The sequence below is a fragment of the Alnus glutinosa genome, chromosome 3 (assembly GCF_958979055.1).
Source record: "Alnus glutinosa chromosome 3, dhAlnGlut1.1, whole genome shotgun sequence".
NCBI lineage: Eukaryota > Viridiplantae > Streptophyta > Magnoliopsida > Fagales > Betulaceae > Alnus > Alnus glutinosa.
In genome coordinates this window covers 222,168-239,592 of record NC_084888.1, presented here as the reverse complement: position 1 = coordinate 239,592, position 17,425 = coordinate 222,168, and the positions used below count along the sequence as shown (strand labels likewise).

The 17,425-nt window shown below is 35.8% G+C and overlaps 1 protein-coding gene and 1 pseudogene across 4 annotated transcripts; one reads left to right on the top strand and one right to left on the bottom strand.

Annotated features, from left to right (window-relative positions):
- Positions 1-2,854: 2,854 nt before the first annotated feature.
- Positions 2,855-5,615, bottom strand: LOC133862501 (protein NRT1/ PTR FAMILY 4.5-like; annotated as a pseudogene).
- Positions 5,616-7,563: 1,948 nt separating this feature from the next.
- On the top strand, positions 7,564-13,720 carry LOC133863570 (flap endonuclease 1). 4 transcript variants are annotated; one of them, XM_062299568.1, is made up of 18 exons: positions 7,564-7,720; positions 7,848-7,952; positions 8,095-8,153; positions 8,251-8,310; positions 8,431-8,484; positions 8,583-8,631; positions 8,742-8,789; positions 9,004-9,069; positions 9,170-9,220; positions 9,579-9,698; positions 9,769-9,853; positions 10,275-10,356; positions 11,069-11,183; positions 11,288-11,344; positions 11,476-11,522; positions 11,618-11,672; positions 12,451-12,635; positions 13,511-13,720. In XM_062299568.1, exons 1-17 carry the CDS (start codon positions 7,709-7,711, stop codon positions 12,619-12,621), a joined length of 1,236 nt encoding a protein of 411 aa, XP_062155552.1. In that variant the 5' UTR covers positions 7,564-7,708; the 3' UTR covers positions 12,622-12,635; positions 13,511-13,720. The 4 variants fall into 4 exon arrangements, with proteins under 4 accessions (XP_062155552.1, XP_062155551.1, XP_062155554.1 ...); XM_062299567.1 differs by having other exon boundaries at positions 7,836-7,952; XM_062299570.1 differs by lacking the exon at positions 7,848-7,952.
- Positions 13,721-17,425: the final 3,705 nt, after the last annotated feature.

Sequence of the window (17,425 nt, the reverse complement as noted above, 5' to 3'; positions counted from 1 at the left end):
CATAGATCTTCAAATTTGCAAAAGGAAAATCTACGTACTAAACCATTAGGAAGTCATCTAATACGAACCTAGCTAGATGGGTAAACTTGAAGATTTACTTATTTCGTGTTTGAAAAAAAGAAGAAGAAAAAACAAGAAACAAAGCCCGGCCCAATAAGTTGTACGTACCTCTCTTTCATGCAGCAAGCTTAATTCAATGGCCTCTTTTTTTTCTTTTTTTCTTTTTTTCCTGAGCACAACAAGCTTCAATGGCTTGGATCCAACTGGAATTGGAATATCGGCCAAGTCGAATTCAACATATATTAAAAAAAAAAAAAAAAAATCATGGAAAAAGTATGGTTCGGACAGGTGGCCAATTCCGATGGGATTCTTGAAGAATATTATGCGTAGCTTTACATTAGCCTGGATATAAAACATAAAACGCGTCCATTACAACTTTCATTAAATTGGCTTGGTTAGAGAGTTACGTCTTAAATATTATTAGGATAAAAGACATAGACCTCGGTAGTTTGGACTTTTGACGGACCTAGCCACTAGCCAGGGCGACAATTGCAGTTGCAGGGTGTAGCGTTAAAAGCATTAGTAGCAATTTTTTTTTTTTTTATTAAAATATTTTAATTTAAGAAATTAAACCATTTTTTACTTTTTTATTTAAAGGCACTTCACAATAGCTTCTCTTATCATTTTCTTATACCATTTAAATAATATGTAAATTAAATATTAGGAAAAAAGAGAGAAAAAAAAATCATTTAAATATTGTTTCAAATGATAAAAGGATGTGAGAGGAAAAATAAAGCTTTTTTATATTAAAATAATGTTAAGGGAACTACTTTTACTTCTCTAAATTTAAGGTACAACTTTTAATTCTCTTGGTATTTTCTTAGTTTATGGAACAATAAATGAATCTGATTCAATAAGTTTTTTTAGAAATTTTTTTTTTCTATATTTAAAGAAGATAAAATTAATGTAAAGAATGAGATTTAAAAAAATATTCTCTTAATACTCTTATTCAAGATATAAGTATATAAACAATCGTTACTGTTAAAGTGTCTCACATCGCTAAGATTTTCTTCACCTGAGCACTTTATAAGCCATGGTGTCTCCTCCTCTCTCAAGGTATCTTTTGAGATTGTCAATGGGCCTATGAACTTTTCACATGGTATCAGAGCCACTAAGCTTAGCAATTTTTGACATGACCCGCGAACACGACACGACACGAAAAAACCTAGTTTGGATTTGTTATTATCGGGTTTTGGTCATAATTGAGTCGACCTGATTATGACCCAATTATAATTGTGTTTGGCGGGTCAACTCGCAGGTTGACCCGCTAACACGATTATAACCCCCCCCCCCCCCCCCTTTTTTCTTAAAAAAAAAAACCGAAAATTTTAAGAAAGAAAGTGAAACTCTGAAAGCTTGAAATGTGAAATCTGAATTGCTGAAACGAACCCTAGGTCCCTGTCCCTAGCCAGAAAATTGCTAACGGCTTAACCGGCGTCGGAGTGACGTCCAAGGCCACCGGAGGCAGCAAAAAATGGGAATCGGCAAGAGAGGAGAACCGAAGACAGACCCACGACCACCGGAGGAGCTTGACTCACCCTCAAAAGATGATAGACCCACAACTGCCAGAAGAGCTTCCGTCTGATTCAAAACCGGAATCGGCAAGGGAGGAGAACCGAAGACAGACCCACGTCTGATTCACGACCGGAAGAGCTTGACCCGTGACCGCTGGAAGACCCACGACTCGCATCTCTTTTCTTTTCAGTTTTTTGTTCTCACTTTCATGCCTCCTTCGACGAATCAACCTTCACACAGCCTCACGAATCGACCTATTTTCAGAGCTTAATTGTGCCGAATTTGCCGATTTAGGTGAATTTTCCATTAGATCACAATTGTTAGTGCTTGTATTGGTTTTGTTTTGATAAACATTGAGTTCTCTACTTCTCTAAACAATCGGGGTGTGAATGTTTGATTGAAAGTAAACGTGTTGCCTGAGTCTTGTTCGAGTAACACGGTTGGCAAGCGGGTCGTGTTCGGGTTCCATAATTCAACCCGATTAATAATCAAGTCGGGTTCGTGTTGAACCCAATTGTGTAATTGGGTCAGTTGGGTCAACACGAACTCGACCCGCCGACCCAAATTGCCAAACCTAAAAGCCACAGGTTTCTTGCGATGATAGGTCTTTTTCTCCCATTGTTATCCACATGTTTGGCCATTAGTTGCCACCTGTAAGTGAGCGTGTTAAAGTGTCCCACATCGTTAAGATTTCTTTTGGACACTTTATAAGTCATAGTGTTTAATCCTCTCTCAAGACGTTTTTTTAGAGTGTTAATGGACTCATGAACTTTTCACAATTACGACCTTAATTAAAAGTCAAAAAACGTGTTCTGGGTGTTTACGACTTAATTGGGTTATTATTTAGGCTGAAACAATTGATGAAGTTGAAATAGGTCTAGTCAATATATAGAACGACTGACGCGTACGTACTCAAAATGAATGCTAAAGCGGGCATTTAACCTTGACCTTGGCTTTTATTTATTTTTATATGTCCACACAAGAGGGGGAGGGGGGATTCGAAGTAGTAACCTCTGCTTTATGAGGCATGATCCCCAGCCGATTGAACTACCACTTGAGAACTGGCATTCGCTTTTAATGTGCAAAAGCATTAAGCAATATCATATATATTACAAACATATATACTCTGAAAGCTTGTTCCAAAGCGCTAGCCAAAGTGGATAATACAAACACACCTTAATTAATAGGACAATAGAAAATCAATTTCACCGTCTAGTTCCACCCATCAACGAGCTTAATTCCTTTACTTGTTTACGATCGAGTAGATCATGGCCGAGCTTCAGCAACTTGCTTCCTTTTCTTTACCATCCAGATCTGTTTTGTCAAAGGAGGACGCTTCATCATCCTTAGAGTCAGGAACTTCTGATTTGTACTTGTAACAATAAACCCATAACAGGTAGTTTAAGAAATTGAGGCAGCTAAGGATTGCTAAGAACCAGTAAAAGAGATTCAAATGGTTCTTGTTTAAGTCGAGCCCATATATCCATCCCTGTTCGCCTTTTCTTTTGGTGACGCCATTTATAACATCAACCAAGACAGTACTCAAGTAGTAGCCCAAAGATAGTGATAACCATGTTAAGGAAGTGGAAAGTGATCTCATTCCTGCAGGTGCTTCCTTGTAGAAAAATTCCAACAGCCCTACAAGAGTGAACATGTCTGCAATTCCAAATATGCCATATTGGAAGGAGAGCCAAAAGAGACTTATGGGCTTAGTTGGGTCTCTGATGGCTTGGTTCTTTCTCTTAACTTCCACAAAGCCAGCTATAGCCATTGACATGGTAGAGAGAACCAAGCCAACTCCAACACGTTGAAGCTGTGTGATACCTGATGGATGGTGGGTTATCTTTCGTATCAAAGGAACAAAAAGGAATTCATATATGGGGATGAGAACGGACATGAAAACTATGGGGATTACAGGAATGGACGGCGCAGGAACCTCTATAGAGCCAAGATGGCGGTCCATGATGGACCCTTGTATTACTGAGAATGTTTGGAGTTGTGCCAAACAGGTATTCATTATGATGGTGCTGCCTACAATGGGCAACATTCTTACTAGGATCTTCACTTCTTCCACTTGAGTCACCGTGCAAGCAGTCCATGCCGCAGGCTTTGAGACTTCACAAAGAATAGCCGCCTTGTCTAACCACCTGGCTCAATAGGTTGAGGATTGGTAAAATACAAACATTATCATATATGCATGTCTTTATAAGATTATGCAACCTTGCACATTTTCATCTCAAAGTGATGGTTCCCTGTGAAGTTAGAAAGGGGAAATTAATGGCCTTTTCACTTTATAATATTCACTTTTTAGAAAAGGCTTACCACTGGCAAGAAAAAGAAAGCCTACAAAGGCGGCCACAGTTGACATGAAAAAACCCCAATACCAATGTACATTCATGCTAACCCACACAATGGCTGTGATGCTTACTGTTGCACCAAGCATTGTACTGAGCATAAGCTAATTGAAAAAGGTTGCCAGGGCCTTTACTTCCTTTGGATCCTTTTGATCGAACTGGTCACCACCAAGCGGAGTAAGAGATCCCCTAACTCCCCCTGTACCTAACGCTAACATACACAACGAGATATAGAACATAAATGTTGTACCACCTTCAAGACAATTTGACTTGCCACAAGGATTTGGCTGCAAATGGCGTGCAGAAGCTTGAACTGTCACCAATACCAAAGCCTACAAGAGTGCAAATTCAATCCAGAGTGAATGAAACTTATTCTTAAATCATCATCATCACTTATTCTAACTGATAAATTCAATCATTTAATTAATATTTTTATTTGAGTGCATGCCATATAAAAGATGAAAAACTCCTAAAATTAAATTGTGTTTAGATCGATGAAACTATCTCTAGCTAATTACCAGTATTTCAATTGTTCCGAAAAGCAAACACGTACTAAGTCTGCTTAAGTATGTGTCTGATATAAAGGCACCGACAAGGGAGAGCAAGAAAGTTGAACCCATGAAGTTTGTAAGAGTGTTGGCGGACGTGGACAGATCAAAAAGCATCACTTGGCCAAAGTATAGGACCATGCTCACCATGTTCGCCATGAAACCCATGTTCTCTAGTGATGTGAAGGCTGTACGTACATATGAAGGGAAGAAAGGGAAACAACTTAGCTGGGATATTGTTGACATCTCTCACATACACACACACACACACACACACATATATATATCTTGATATTAAGGCATGCACAGAGGGACGAAATATTGTTACCGAAAACGAACGCGGAAGCAGTGAATCCACCTTTTCTTTTGCTCATGACTGCCACTGGGCTGAGAGATTTGTAGCCTGTTTTGGCATCCTCCTCTCCCTGGATATATGCACAATATATGAAATATGTCAACAATATAAAAATTATGAAAACAGGAGTGTACGTGGGAGGGGGCAGGAGACGGTTACACTTACCATGTTGGAGACTTAATTTGAAAGGTATGAAGCAAAGGCTAGCGTAGTTTAGTGAGAAATGGTGGCGTAGAGATCGACTAGAGGGGCTGCAGTGAAAATATGGTCATATACATATAGGGCACAAGAGGGTGGCCTTGTATATATATAGCGCATAAAAGGTCTAGTATATAACGTCTATGGCATTAGATTGATCACCATCTTGTTGTCCACTATGCTAATTTTTTGTTGTCTCTCTCTCTCTCTCTCAGTGTCTTTGTCCATTATGAGTGACCCTCTTGGGGGCTAAAGCCTTACTAATTGGGCTAATATATTATCAAGTCGGCCACTAAATATTTAGAAACAACAACAATTTTTTATAGGCTTCAGATTCCCATTTCTCATTGAATAGGAAAGACGTACCAAATTGCTTATATATTATTTATTAGATAAGGAATGCTAATTATTAGTAATATATTACCTATACCAGGATGACGATATATACTTAATTCCGTTCATAATAAAATGACTTAATTAAAGTACGTATTTTATTCAAACTAGGAATTTGAGACAATTTTTAACGAATTCCCACTCAAAATCTCATCAAGTTTTCAATCTTTGTCATGACTCATGTACCTCCATTTGAATTTCATTAAGCCTGCCTGACAAGTGACAACACAAAATCGATAATTCTCAACACTTCTCCAAAAAAAATGACAAAATGAGAGAATTTAATTTCTACGGTGTACTATATAATATTCAAATTAAATCAAGCCATGCACGTTAGAAAGCTTATTTGTCTCGATTTTGATTATCTTTGAACCGTAAACATGGATCATTTGATTTAGCCCTAACTCATTGTAATTAAATGCGCGCCATCACATCCTATTTTGACAAGCCTAGCTTAATTATACTGATAAAAATTGTTGATATGAGTTAATACCATTAGGAGCATGCAATATTGTAATTAATGATGCAAATGAAATTCACCAAATTAAAACAGAAAAAAAAGCCACGTATCATGATTGCCTTATCTGGTTGGCAAATGGAGTTGTGGTGTAACATGTTGGTCCCCAGTATGGAGAATGAATAGACGTTGTATGATCGATCTCCATGCCCATAAAGGAAAAGCATGCACATTGATCAATCCCTATGTTGATTGTCGCAATTACTTTTGATCTTCTGGGCCTTGTAGTCTCATTGCAGTTTGCTTTTCTTAAATTGCAAAATATGCATGTGCGATTTCCCCATTCAAATAATTGGTGCATGGTATCAATAATCAATGAGCATACATACTTTCAACTTTGAAGGCTAATTAAGGAAGCTTATCTTAGTACGTAAGCACCAAGAGAAGTCGCTAAGGCCGCCCTACAGAGTTAATTGGCTGGACCCATCAATTTGGGCATGCATGTATCCGGCCTGAATTGAAGCCTTTTGGCAAAGCTTTAATTGGTTCTGTAACAAAGAAGGAAAGACTTTCTTAAAGATTGTCTATGCTTTCCTACCATAAGAGCACCATGCATGGTCTATCAATATTCAATAGTATTCCCCCCCCCCTCCCCTCTTTTTTTTTTTTTTTTAATTTTTTTTTTTTCATAAAGCAGAACTTCCTCACTTTCCATTGTATTATTATTGTCTCGTTCTCTTTTTTTTCTTTAAAGATTTATGCTCTCATCTCTTTCCCTCTCCTAAAACTTAAAGGTTGCTGCATGCATCACATATATACTTTGCAGACTCTCCCTTCTTGTATACTTGATTCTTTCGCTCAATCCCTTTATGATCGTTTAGGAACTACTTTCAGCTGTAGCCATATATATGTCCGTCCACACCATATGTGGTTCTTAATTTCTCCCGTCCAGGGCATACTTTGAGAATTACTTTTAAAGCCATAACGAGACTAATTAAAAATCCAAAATTGAGGTTGAAAACGCCTAATATAATTGAGAGAGAGTTGATAGGTTGTCCAAATTGCAGCAAGTTGACCTCTGCATGACAGAGAAATTTAATGGAGCTCACTTATCTGAACACGTAGTTGGACAATTCGAGACCTAATTAGACATATAAGCACTGACGTCTGCATGCGAGAAAGTTTTAATGGAGCTCACTTGGCTGAACACGTATTGGGACAACTTGAAACCTAATTAAACGTGTAAACATTATTGAAACTGTCGCTCAATTGGTTGTACCAATTATAGGAGATCCTGATCATATTGTGATAGCCATACATAAAAAAAATGTATCCTTTATGCATAAAGTCTTATTCTTTATGCATTTTTTCTTTTTTTTTTAACAAAATGAATTTTTTTATTATAACATGACGGACCGGAGACGGTTAAACGTCTCGCTTCTATCATTTCTCTATTTTAAATGTATTCACGTTGGTGGCTCCGCTTTCTATCCCAACCCAGGCACCTTTTTCCCTCGGCCCAGTCGAGTCTCAGTAATACACGAGCCTACTCCTGCTATGCTTTTCTATTTTTGGGCATTTGGGCCAAATATAGTGTAGCAGGCCTTAACCTGCATCTGGGCTTACATTTTCTATTTTTGCTATGTTTTAGTGATCCTTAGTTAACAACTTAACAAACGTCGATTTGCTAGGATTCAGGAACAAAAGAAAAAACAAAAAAACAAAGAGACTTGAAAGGGTAAAGAGTGGGCGGGAAGCAAAACCCTTTCCATTTTCTTCTCGTACTGCTTTTGTGCTCTCTTTGATTCACCGATACAGAAACAAAGTAATGGGTATAAAGGTAATAGATTTTTGAAACTCATTCTTCTTCTTTTTTGATTTCTACAATTCTGGGTTTTTGTTTGGGAATCATTTTTTTTTTTTTTTTTTATGTAAATTGATGATGGGTCTGCTAGGGTTTAACAAAGCTCTTAGCGGACAATGCTCCAAAGGCCATGAAGGAGCAGAAATTCGAGAGCTATTTTGGCCGCAAAATCGCTATCGACGCCAGCATGAGCATTTACCAGTTCCTCGTCCGTACTATTTCCATACATCTTTCTCTATTGGTTGTTTTGTTTTGGATGAGTTAATCTGTTAACTAGACATGAAGGAGGCCTATATCAATGAGTATTTGTTTGGGCTTAGGATGTGGGTGTGCTTGAATGTTTGGTGCAGATTGTTGTGGGAAGGAGTGGGACTGAGATGCTGACCAATGAGGCTGGTGAAGTTACTAGGTACCTGTTGCAAAGTTGTCTCTTTTTCTAGTGGGTTTCATTTCAACTCTTTGATTTGTGGTAATTGATGTTGGGTTTTTCTTGGGTCCATTTGTAGTCATCTGCAAGGCATGTTTACGCGGACCATTAGGCTTCTGGAAGCTGGAATGAAGCCGGTGTAATTAGATCCTCTACCTTTCTCTTTTTCTTGCTTTGTTAAAGTTTAGTCATGGTCATCTACATGTTATACTATTTGGTGAAGTGTGTGCTTTGCTAAAGAAGTCGAAATTCTATTCAGCTATGTTTTTGATGGGAAGCCTCCAGATCTAAAAAGACAAGAGCTGGCAAAACGGTATTTTTGCTATCATAGTATAGTTTCTTTACATGACATGGTGAACATTTTACAAGCACAGGACTAATAATGGCTTTCATGTTAAACTCATGGTGCAGTTACTCGAAGAGGGCAGATGCTAGTGAGGACTTGGCAGAAGCCGTGGAGGCATGTGTCCATTTCTTTCTTTTTTAACTTCCCGTTTTCTTCCTTTATTTGATTTCTATTTTCTTACTTCAGAACATCTGAAACGTAGTTGCCTTTTGTTGTCATTTCAGACTGGCAATAAGGAAGACATTGAGAAATTCAGTAAACGGACTGTGAAGGTGGGTTCTCTTCTCTCATCTCTTTATTCTCTGTTCTCATACGTGAGTTGTGATTATTGTGGAATGTTAGCATTTAGATCCATATTCTTGAATTTTTATTTTTTATTTTTTATTTTTAATGCAGTTTGTCAATCAAGAAGTTGAAAAGTTTTAGGTATGGGGAAAGTGTGAATTTGTCTGAGCTTTTGATGTCATGTACTCCTTACTTTTGCAGGTGACAAAGCAGCACAATGAGGATTGCAAAAGACTTCTGAGACTAATGGGAGTGCCTGTAATTGAGGTGACATAATGTTATTTGAAGTAATTTTCTGCCGGTGTGAGTTCAACTGCGTACACATTATTCTTCTTGTAATGCACTGGCATGACTTGGGTTTCCACAGGCTCCTTCAGAAGCAGAGGCTCAATGTGCTGCACTTTGCAAATCAGGAAATGCAAGTATCTGTCTGCTTTGTGATAAGTTGGTTGTTTTGTATTTATGAGTACAAGCAATGGAAAAGAGACTATCACCCTTTTTTTTTTTTGTGGCATTTGAAACAAGTTTGTTTTGTTTTCCACAACATTTTTAAAGGGGTTTAGTTTGTCATATGTTTTTCATTCTCTCCTTTATTTTCATTTATTATTTAAACATTGAATTGTTGATCCTATTTTCCATTATGGCTTGCTCTAAGGTTAATTGCAGGCCTTCCAATATACTGGGAATATTTGCAATATTTCCTTTTCTGTCTGTTGTCCAAACATGTTCATTGTAAATGACATGTTTAGAGTTTAATAAGCTTTTATTGATGTCAGGCCTATGCTGTGGCTTCTGAAGACATGGATTCCCTAACATTTGGAGCTCCTAGGTTTCTTCGCCATTTGATGGATCCTAGCTCAAGAAAAGTCCCAGTTATGGAATTTGAAGTTGCAAAGGTACTACTAGTAACTCTGATATGATTGCATACTTTATTCATTCCTTGTCCTGATAATGATGTTGTTTCAGATTTTGGAGGAGCTAAATCTTACTATGGATCAATTCATTGATTTATGTATTCTTTCTGGATGTGATTACTGTGACAGCATTCGAGGTATTTGGGAGTATCCACCCTGCTATAAATATTATATTGTTATGGGTATACTCGAATTGGATTTTTCTCCATCATCATTTTGAAAAATCTGTGCAATGATTGTAGGGATATTTTATTGGATATCGATTCAATAAAATTTTTTACAAAATAATTGAATTTTGAAGTAATCAAAGGTTATTTTAATTTTGTCTTATGAATCTGAAACTTGCTAGAAGTGGATCCTTTTGATTCCTAATGTTGGAAGTATACTTACGAAGGTTTTTGAAAATCCCAGTGTTTTGTAAAATTCTATTATTGAGAAGATATACATGGGTTTTTCGAAGTAATAAAAGGTTTTCTTTTTCTTTTAGTATCCTGTATGTATGGCTTAAAACTTAATAATGTTCTTAGTGTTTGGTGCAATTATAAATTTATGCTACAGGAATTGGGGGGCAGACTGCTTTGAAACTCATACGTCAACATGGCTCTATAGAGAATATACTGGAGAACATAAACAAAGAGAGGTGTTTCTTGCTTCTCAGCTTGAAAGTTATCATGCTATATGGTTGCTTCTGTTTCATGTATCTAACATTTGAAATGATTCATTCCTCCAAAGAAATAATAGGGGGCACCCCCCCGGGTTGGGGACATGGTGAAATAATTGAAATAAACTTATTTGTTGGATTTAAAAAGGTTAACAACTCTTGGTAGCCTGACAAATGGTGGAATTACAATATTAATTTGATTCTTTTACCTTAAAGTTTGAGTGAAAGCATGTTTAAGTCGTAATCCTTATATCATTTGTTGTATTGATGCTTGTATCAGCGTTTTATATTTCTGCACTGGATTCTTGTGGTCCTTTGCATGCTCGGTGACTTTATCTGATACAGTTTTCTATAAAATTCTTCTATTGGTGCCTTTGTTGGTATAAAGTGTCTATCATATTCATGTGACCATAGCAATCTCTAGCGTCCTCGGAAACCAGTATTTCATCAGCTCTGTCAATGTAATTCATTGGGGCACTTGGGGGTTCAATCCTTGGTCACTTGGATGTTCTATCCGTAAAATATTAGTGCCATCCTTTGCCATAACCATCACATCAATACTCTCTACAGCCCTATGTTATTACCATGTGAAAGTTAAATGCATGTAATTTTGCCATGTAGATTTTTTGTACTCCTGATGATGGGCATGCTGCTCAATTCATTTTTCTAATCGTATATTCTCTATAATCAGGTACCAGATACCAGATGATTGGCCATATCAAGAGGCTCGGCAGCTTTTTAAAGAACCAGTAGTCTATACTGATGAAGAGCAACTTGATATTAAGTGGACTGCTCCAGATGAAGAAGTAATTAATTTTTAGTTGAAAACTGCAAATATTATTCCTGTTTTTTTTTTTTTTTTCAATCTTGTGGCGTGTTTGAGAGATGCATTCCCTTGTCATTTGTACAGGGGCTGATTACGTTTCTAGTCAATGAAAATGGGTTCAACAGTGACAGAGTGACTAAGGTGTGTGTGTGTGTGTGTTTTTAATTAACACTATAAAGTTCTTACATTGGCTTTCCATAAGTCTATTTTCTTATTTCTGAGTAATAAGGAAATATATATACTTAATTATCTTGGTTTCTCTATTTATTTAGGCAGTAGAAAAAATTAAAGCAGCCAAGAACAAGTCATCACAGGGCCGGTAGGTGATGCTTATAGGGATGAAAATGAGTTCCTGGATTTCTTTTTCCTTGGGTCCATAATGCTTCCTATTATTCCTATTTTTTTCTTTTACAGATTAGAGTCTTTCTTTAAGCCAGTTGCTACTTCATCTGGGCCCATTAAACGGAAGGTATGCTTACACTTTGTGTTTAAAAGATTTATAGTCAGTTTTTCTCTCCAGATATTACCTTTGGGGTTCCCCTGAAGATAAATTTTTTCTATATCTTAATCTGCATATTATGATGTAATGTTTTTACTCGGATCACTCACACGACAGGAAACCTTTAATCATTATCAAGAAAGACTCCTGATTTAGGATTCTTCTCTACTTATGTTCCTTATCATATCTAAGGCTGCATTTTGTTGGTTGTTATTATCAACATTCATTGAAATTTACATCTTGATGTGTTTTCTTGGCCCTGTCAAATTCTAATTTTCTCCTACAAATCATTACTATGAACTTGGAAGTAAGCTCTCATTTCCTTATCAAATTGCGTTGGCTAAAATGTGGGAATGATATAGTCTAGAGTATGAGGTTTTCATACTATGTACTGAAAGGTATTGATTCCATTTGTTTAATGTATAAAAGGTTTGGTGCTTGTGCTAGCCCTTACATGGCTAGACCATGAAGCCTTTGCTCTCTCTCTCAACGTAAATAAATTTGCTAAAAGCTAATTATTTTTCTTTGAGCTGCAAGTAAGTGTATGCCCTACTTTAAAAGTTTCCTGACAGCTTGTCTTCCCTGCTGCTCGCTGATTTGAAGCTTCTAATATTCTTCTTTTTGTTCAAAATTTTAAATATACAAAAAGGAAAGCACAGGGGAAAGCCATCTTCCAACTGTGTTTATTTATTAGGAGGAAGTGTAAACTTGTTTGGCTACCTTAATTTCTCCCTAAACCGAATGACAGGAAAGCAAATGCGTACTTAGATCACCCAGATCAGCAATTGGGCATAAGATGTTTTCTCTTCAAGCTTGTAGGCCCACGCCCAAGGTCCTTTGCAGCCTGAGCTTGCCAATCCCAGATCCAGGGGTCAAGCACTCCACGTCATTATGCATTGGTTTCTGCTTCGGCGCATGAAGTTCAAAACTCTGGTGAACCATCAGAGCCAATCTGTGCGAATTTCTATTCTGATTAAATTGGAGTTTCATATACTGACTTTCCTTGGGAGAAACTCACCTGAAAAAAGACTTGCGGGGAGGAAAGAATTGTTGCTGTTTCTTCTTCACCTTGTTATGAAAATAGTTGTCATTTTTTTTCCCTAGGATATGATGATAGAAAGGGGAATTAGTGTATGAAACCTTAGTTTGTAGTTGAGATCCCAGATCTCTTATGTCCTGGAGCTCTAGGCATCGGACTTGGCGTAAATATTTGTCCATAGAATCCATCTACATTACAGTTATCCTTGATTTGCCCTGGATGTTTTACCATAACAGGTGCACTTAATGCACCCCTTACAATAACTTTGGAAAGCCAAGGTGATGCGGGGGTTAAGGAAAAATAAGTTGAATCCAAGCGGGCTAGATTATCATTCAAATAACTCTCCTATTTTAGCATTGAAACATTGTGTCCCATGTCAAAGCTTTTAGGGTTGAAACTCATAAATAAAATAATGTTGTATGTGATTTCCAATGGATTTTTGTTTCGTTTTATAGCACAATCACCTCACAGTTTATGTACTACAGTTTGCATTGCTTTATCTTAAATCCCTTTCTTCTGTTTCTTCTTCATCTTCTTCTTCTTCATTTTTTTTTCCTCGTTATCTGTAACACATCCACCTCTATCAGTCATTTGCTGTATGTGGGTCTTCTTTGCGGTTTAATTATCTGTAGTTGGTGCAAAAATTTTGTAATCGATTTTTTCTTCAATTAGACAATTACCATCGGATTTTAACTCTGGAATTGGATGCTTGCTGATTGCATCACTCCCTATCATCAATAAGGTTCATTGTTTGCTCACCTTGTAACAGGAAACACCAGGGAATACTGCTAAAGAAACTACTGACAAAAAGTCAAAGGCCGGTGGTGGTAAGAAGAGAAAGTAGTTGAATTAGCATTTCAATCTCAAAATATACTGATGGAGCCAACTAAACTATGATTAGGTTAGAAACTTGAAATGAATGATGTATGCTTGTTTATTTGTTATTTTCTCTAATGCCATTATCCTTACAACTGATGTACATAGATCCCCGTGAATTTGATGTTTGACATATTTTGATAATGCTATCATGTTCCTTCTTTTCAACAAAATCTAGGCAAAGTGGTTGACAATTGACATGATTGCATTGTCATGGTATGCCTAGAAGTAGTGGATAATCTTTTACGTTTGACCCCTTATAAATTTCAGAGGTATGCATGGTTCCATGGTAGGGTTCTGATTAGTTTAGTGGTCTTTTTTTCTATCATGCCAGAAACAAATTAAAGAAAAAAAATGCTGAGATCAAGATTAGTTGTAATTCTTGGAAATTATTAGTTACCTACCTGTTGTGAATATCATTTATGCAGTTTGGAGAACTAACATTATCCATAGAAACTGTTATCATATACTTATCAAAAAAAAAAAAAAAAACTGTTATCATATAAAATTCGAAAGAGTAAATTACACTTTTATCTCCCAAACTATCTCCCTATTCTCAAATAAACTAACTTTAAATCCTACAACTCGCCCCCATCTATTTTTTTTTTTTTGTTTCAGTTTGTTCCCTTTGTCCAAATCAATTGTTAAGTTGGGTGGGAAAACGTGTAAAATGACAGAAGGAATCTTTATGTGAAAAAATTAATTTTACATCTTATAAAGAAAGGTCTAAATTAAAAATTGTACTATTAGTTCTTGTGGTTGACCTAAATTACAAATCGCTCCTTTTGGTATCGAAATTAATTTAGAAATTCTTGTGGTTGATTTTATTTACAAATCGCTCCCTGGACTCAAATTTCGTTAAATATTTTGACATATTCTATTAGGCGTCATTTCAGCGCCAATAAGATGACGACACGTGTTAATCATAATAAAAAAAAATATAAATAAATAAAATTTTAAAAAATTATTTTTTTAAAAAAAAATTAAAAATTAAAAATAGAAAAGGGCAACCACTTCCAAAGGCATTTGTGGTGTGCAATCGAACATTATAATATAAAAACATATTATAGAATAATTAAGGTCACATTGATAATCGATCCTAATCCTATCTCTCTTAGCTATGTCTACATATTGTTGACATTTTCATTTATAAAAGTGATTTCAACCATCCTATTCAATTCTATTACAAACATGAAATGTACCCATTACACGGAATCTGCTTAAAAGAGTAAGGTTATGTTTGATACGTGGAATAATTATTTTATTAGAAAAATAAATAATTTTTATTGAAAATTATTCTATTATGGGCAATGGGAATGACTATTCCAAGTGTTAGATCATTATTAGATAATTTAACACTTATTTCACTTTTATTCATTCCTTATAAAAGTTATTAATTTTTTCCTAACGGAATAGCCATTTCACATACATGGCATTCTAAGAGTAATCTAACTCTTACATGCCATTTCTAGACTAATATACATTGTTGTCCCATTTCTTATATAATATTTAGGAACAAATCGGTTCCTCAAGACTTGGCCCCGTTGATTAATTTGATGATAATTGAATGCATGCCATCCATTTATTAGTATAACAAATTCAAAAGACTGCATATAAAATATATTTAGTTTTTGTTTTTATAAATTGGCAGGACAGTTTTTCTCATGTTGGAATGTCAATTAGAAGTACATGGAAAAGATGAGAAAAGTAAGTAAAAAGGCTTGCCCGTGTGGGCCGGCGAGGGATAACTTTGATGTTTAAGTCAATAAAATATTTAGAAAACAATTTAGAAATAAACATGATAAAATTTTGGAAAGAGACATTTTGCGTGGTTGTGGGATGTCTTTTATAATAACATTTAGGGATAATTACACCACTGGTCCTTAGAGTATGTCATAATTATAAACCACTCCCTATGGTTTAAAAAGTTCATGGGAGGTCCTTGTGGTAAACTATAATTACAAATCGATTCCTGAAGTCAAATTTCGTTAAATTTTTTGACAGATTCTATTAAATAACACGTTAGCACCACATCAAACTAATAAGATAATGACACGAGTCCATCTTAATTAAAAAAAAAGAAAAAGAATTTATTAATAAATAAATAAATAAACTTATTTAAAAAAAGAAAAAGAAAAGAAGAGAAGAAAAATTCAAGTGGCACAAAAATAGTCAGCTGTGTAGAATTGGTGTGAGAGAGTCGGGAAGACTCGGAGAGGATCTTGTGCTTGAACTATTGAGTAACTTTCGGTTAGTGGGTCAATATTTGGGTTAGATGAGCTTCATACTTCAATTATATGGGCCCATAAACCAATCGCAGAATGGTTGACTATCGAATTGAATTGTTTACCCCAAAAAGACAAAAATGCTCATACAAATTAAAAAAAAAAAAAAAAAAATTAGGGGCTTTGAAAATTTTAAGAGTATTTTTGCCTTTTTGAGAGGTAAAAATGGGGATATTGCAACCCCTTAGCTTGATCGGTATATTACATTGATCAAATTAAAAGATTGATTAAAAGATTGAGAAGACATTGTAAATAAAATGGTAGATTGAGAGAGCTTAGTGTAGTTTCCGCGTTCTATAACTAAAAGTGAAAGGATTTCGACACTTGGCCATATTTCGTAAGTTGCAAATCGACATCTAAACAGATCCGTTAATTTCATATAAGAAGGAAAGGTCATCTTATTGTATCAGAAATGTAAATATTTCATTGCGTCGACACACTTCTTCTTAATTCGATAATTATATGCGAATCATCTATTTTAGTATAGCTAAAATTAAAAAGACTGCATATAATAGATGTACAATTTTTGAATCCTCCAATAAACTGGATCTCTTCTCAAATTATTTGTCCAAATTTAAAAAAATTTGGGCAGATGATTGTAAGATACCACTTATGGGACCAAAAATTGGAATGTCCAACCATTTATCCTGTCAGATAGGTCCTATAAGTAGTCTCTCACCATTACCTACTTGAATTCTCTCAAATTCGTACAAAAATTTTAAGAGGATTTTAATTCAACCATAATTATGTGAAAGCTCTGCCGTTGACCGCATCAATTTTGGTGTCCTAGGAGTTGGATGGATGCAAAAAGTTATATATATATATTTGAAATGCTAAATAAAATATTTAATTAATATTTTAATATCATTGAAAAAATCGAAAAGATTACAATTTTTATAAACATCCCAATTCCCAAAAAATGAGATGATTCACCAATTTTTATAGTTGGAGTCTTGGTCATGACAGGAACGTGTTCCTCCATAACTCGAACAGGTTCAAATTCTGACTCGATCCGATCCACCCTCTATGCAGCATGCATAGTGGGAATTAGATAAGTAAACTCTTCCGAAGATATGAGCTCTAAAAAACACAATAATATGAGTGAAGTCTCCATTTTGAACGTAAATTAGCAGCTAAAGAAACGGGAAACAATTGACTCCAGGCTGTTTTTGGTCATTTGAAAGGGATTCTAAAGGAACCAAGAAGAAAATTCTAGCAATTTTAGGGGCAATGAACGTCCAATAGGTTTATGAAATTCCTCCAACTTGTCTTTCTTTTAGAAATGACATCTGTGAACTACATAGACAGTCCTCTTTTTTAGAGAGAGAGAGGCTCCCAATACTTCTAGAGAGAGAGAGTGGAGATTTCTTCTGTGTGGCGCGGGGCAGCCTCCCTCCCCCCGTGGTGTTTTTTGACCTCCTATGAGGTATTTTACTTCCCCATAGTTAGATCTAGGAGTGTTTTGTCTCATAACCTTTAGAGTTATGGACTGGTTGTCCTCTCAGGTTTCTAGAACCAATAGA

What these genes read in the sequence shown, in the direction of transcription:
- LOC133863570 (XM_062299567.1), top strand. An exon ending in TGGGAGTGCCTGTAATTGAG is followed by an intron (nt 9,070 to 9,169) that starts GTGACATAATGT and finishes GGGTTTCCACAG; the next exon opens with GCTCCTTCAGAAGCAGAGGC. An exon ending in GAGAACATAAACAAAGAGAG is followed by an intron (nt 10,357 to 11,068) that starts GTGTTTCTTGCT and finishes CTCTATAATCAG; the next exon opens with GTACCAGATACCAGATGATT.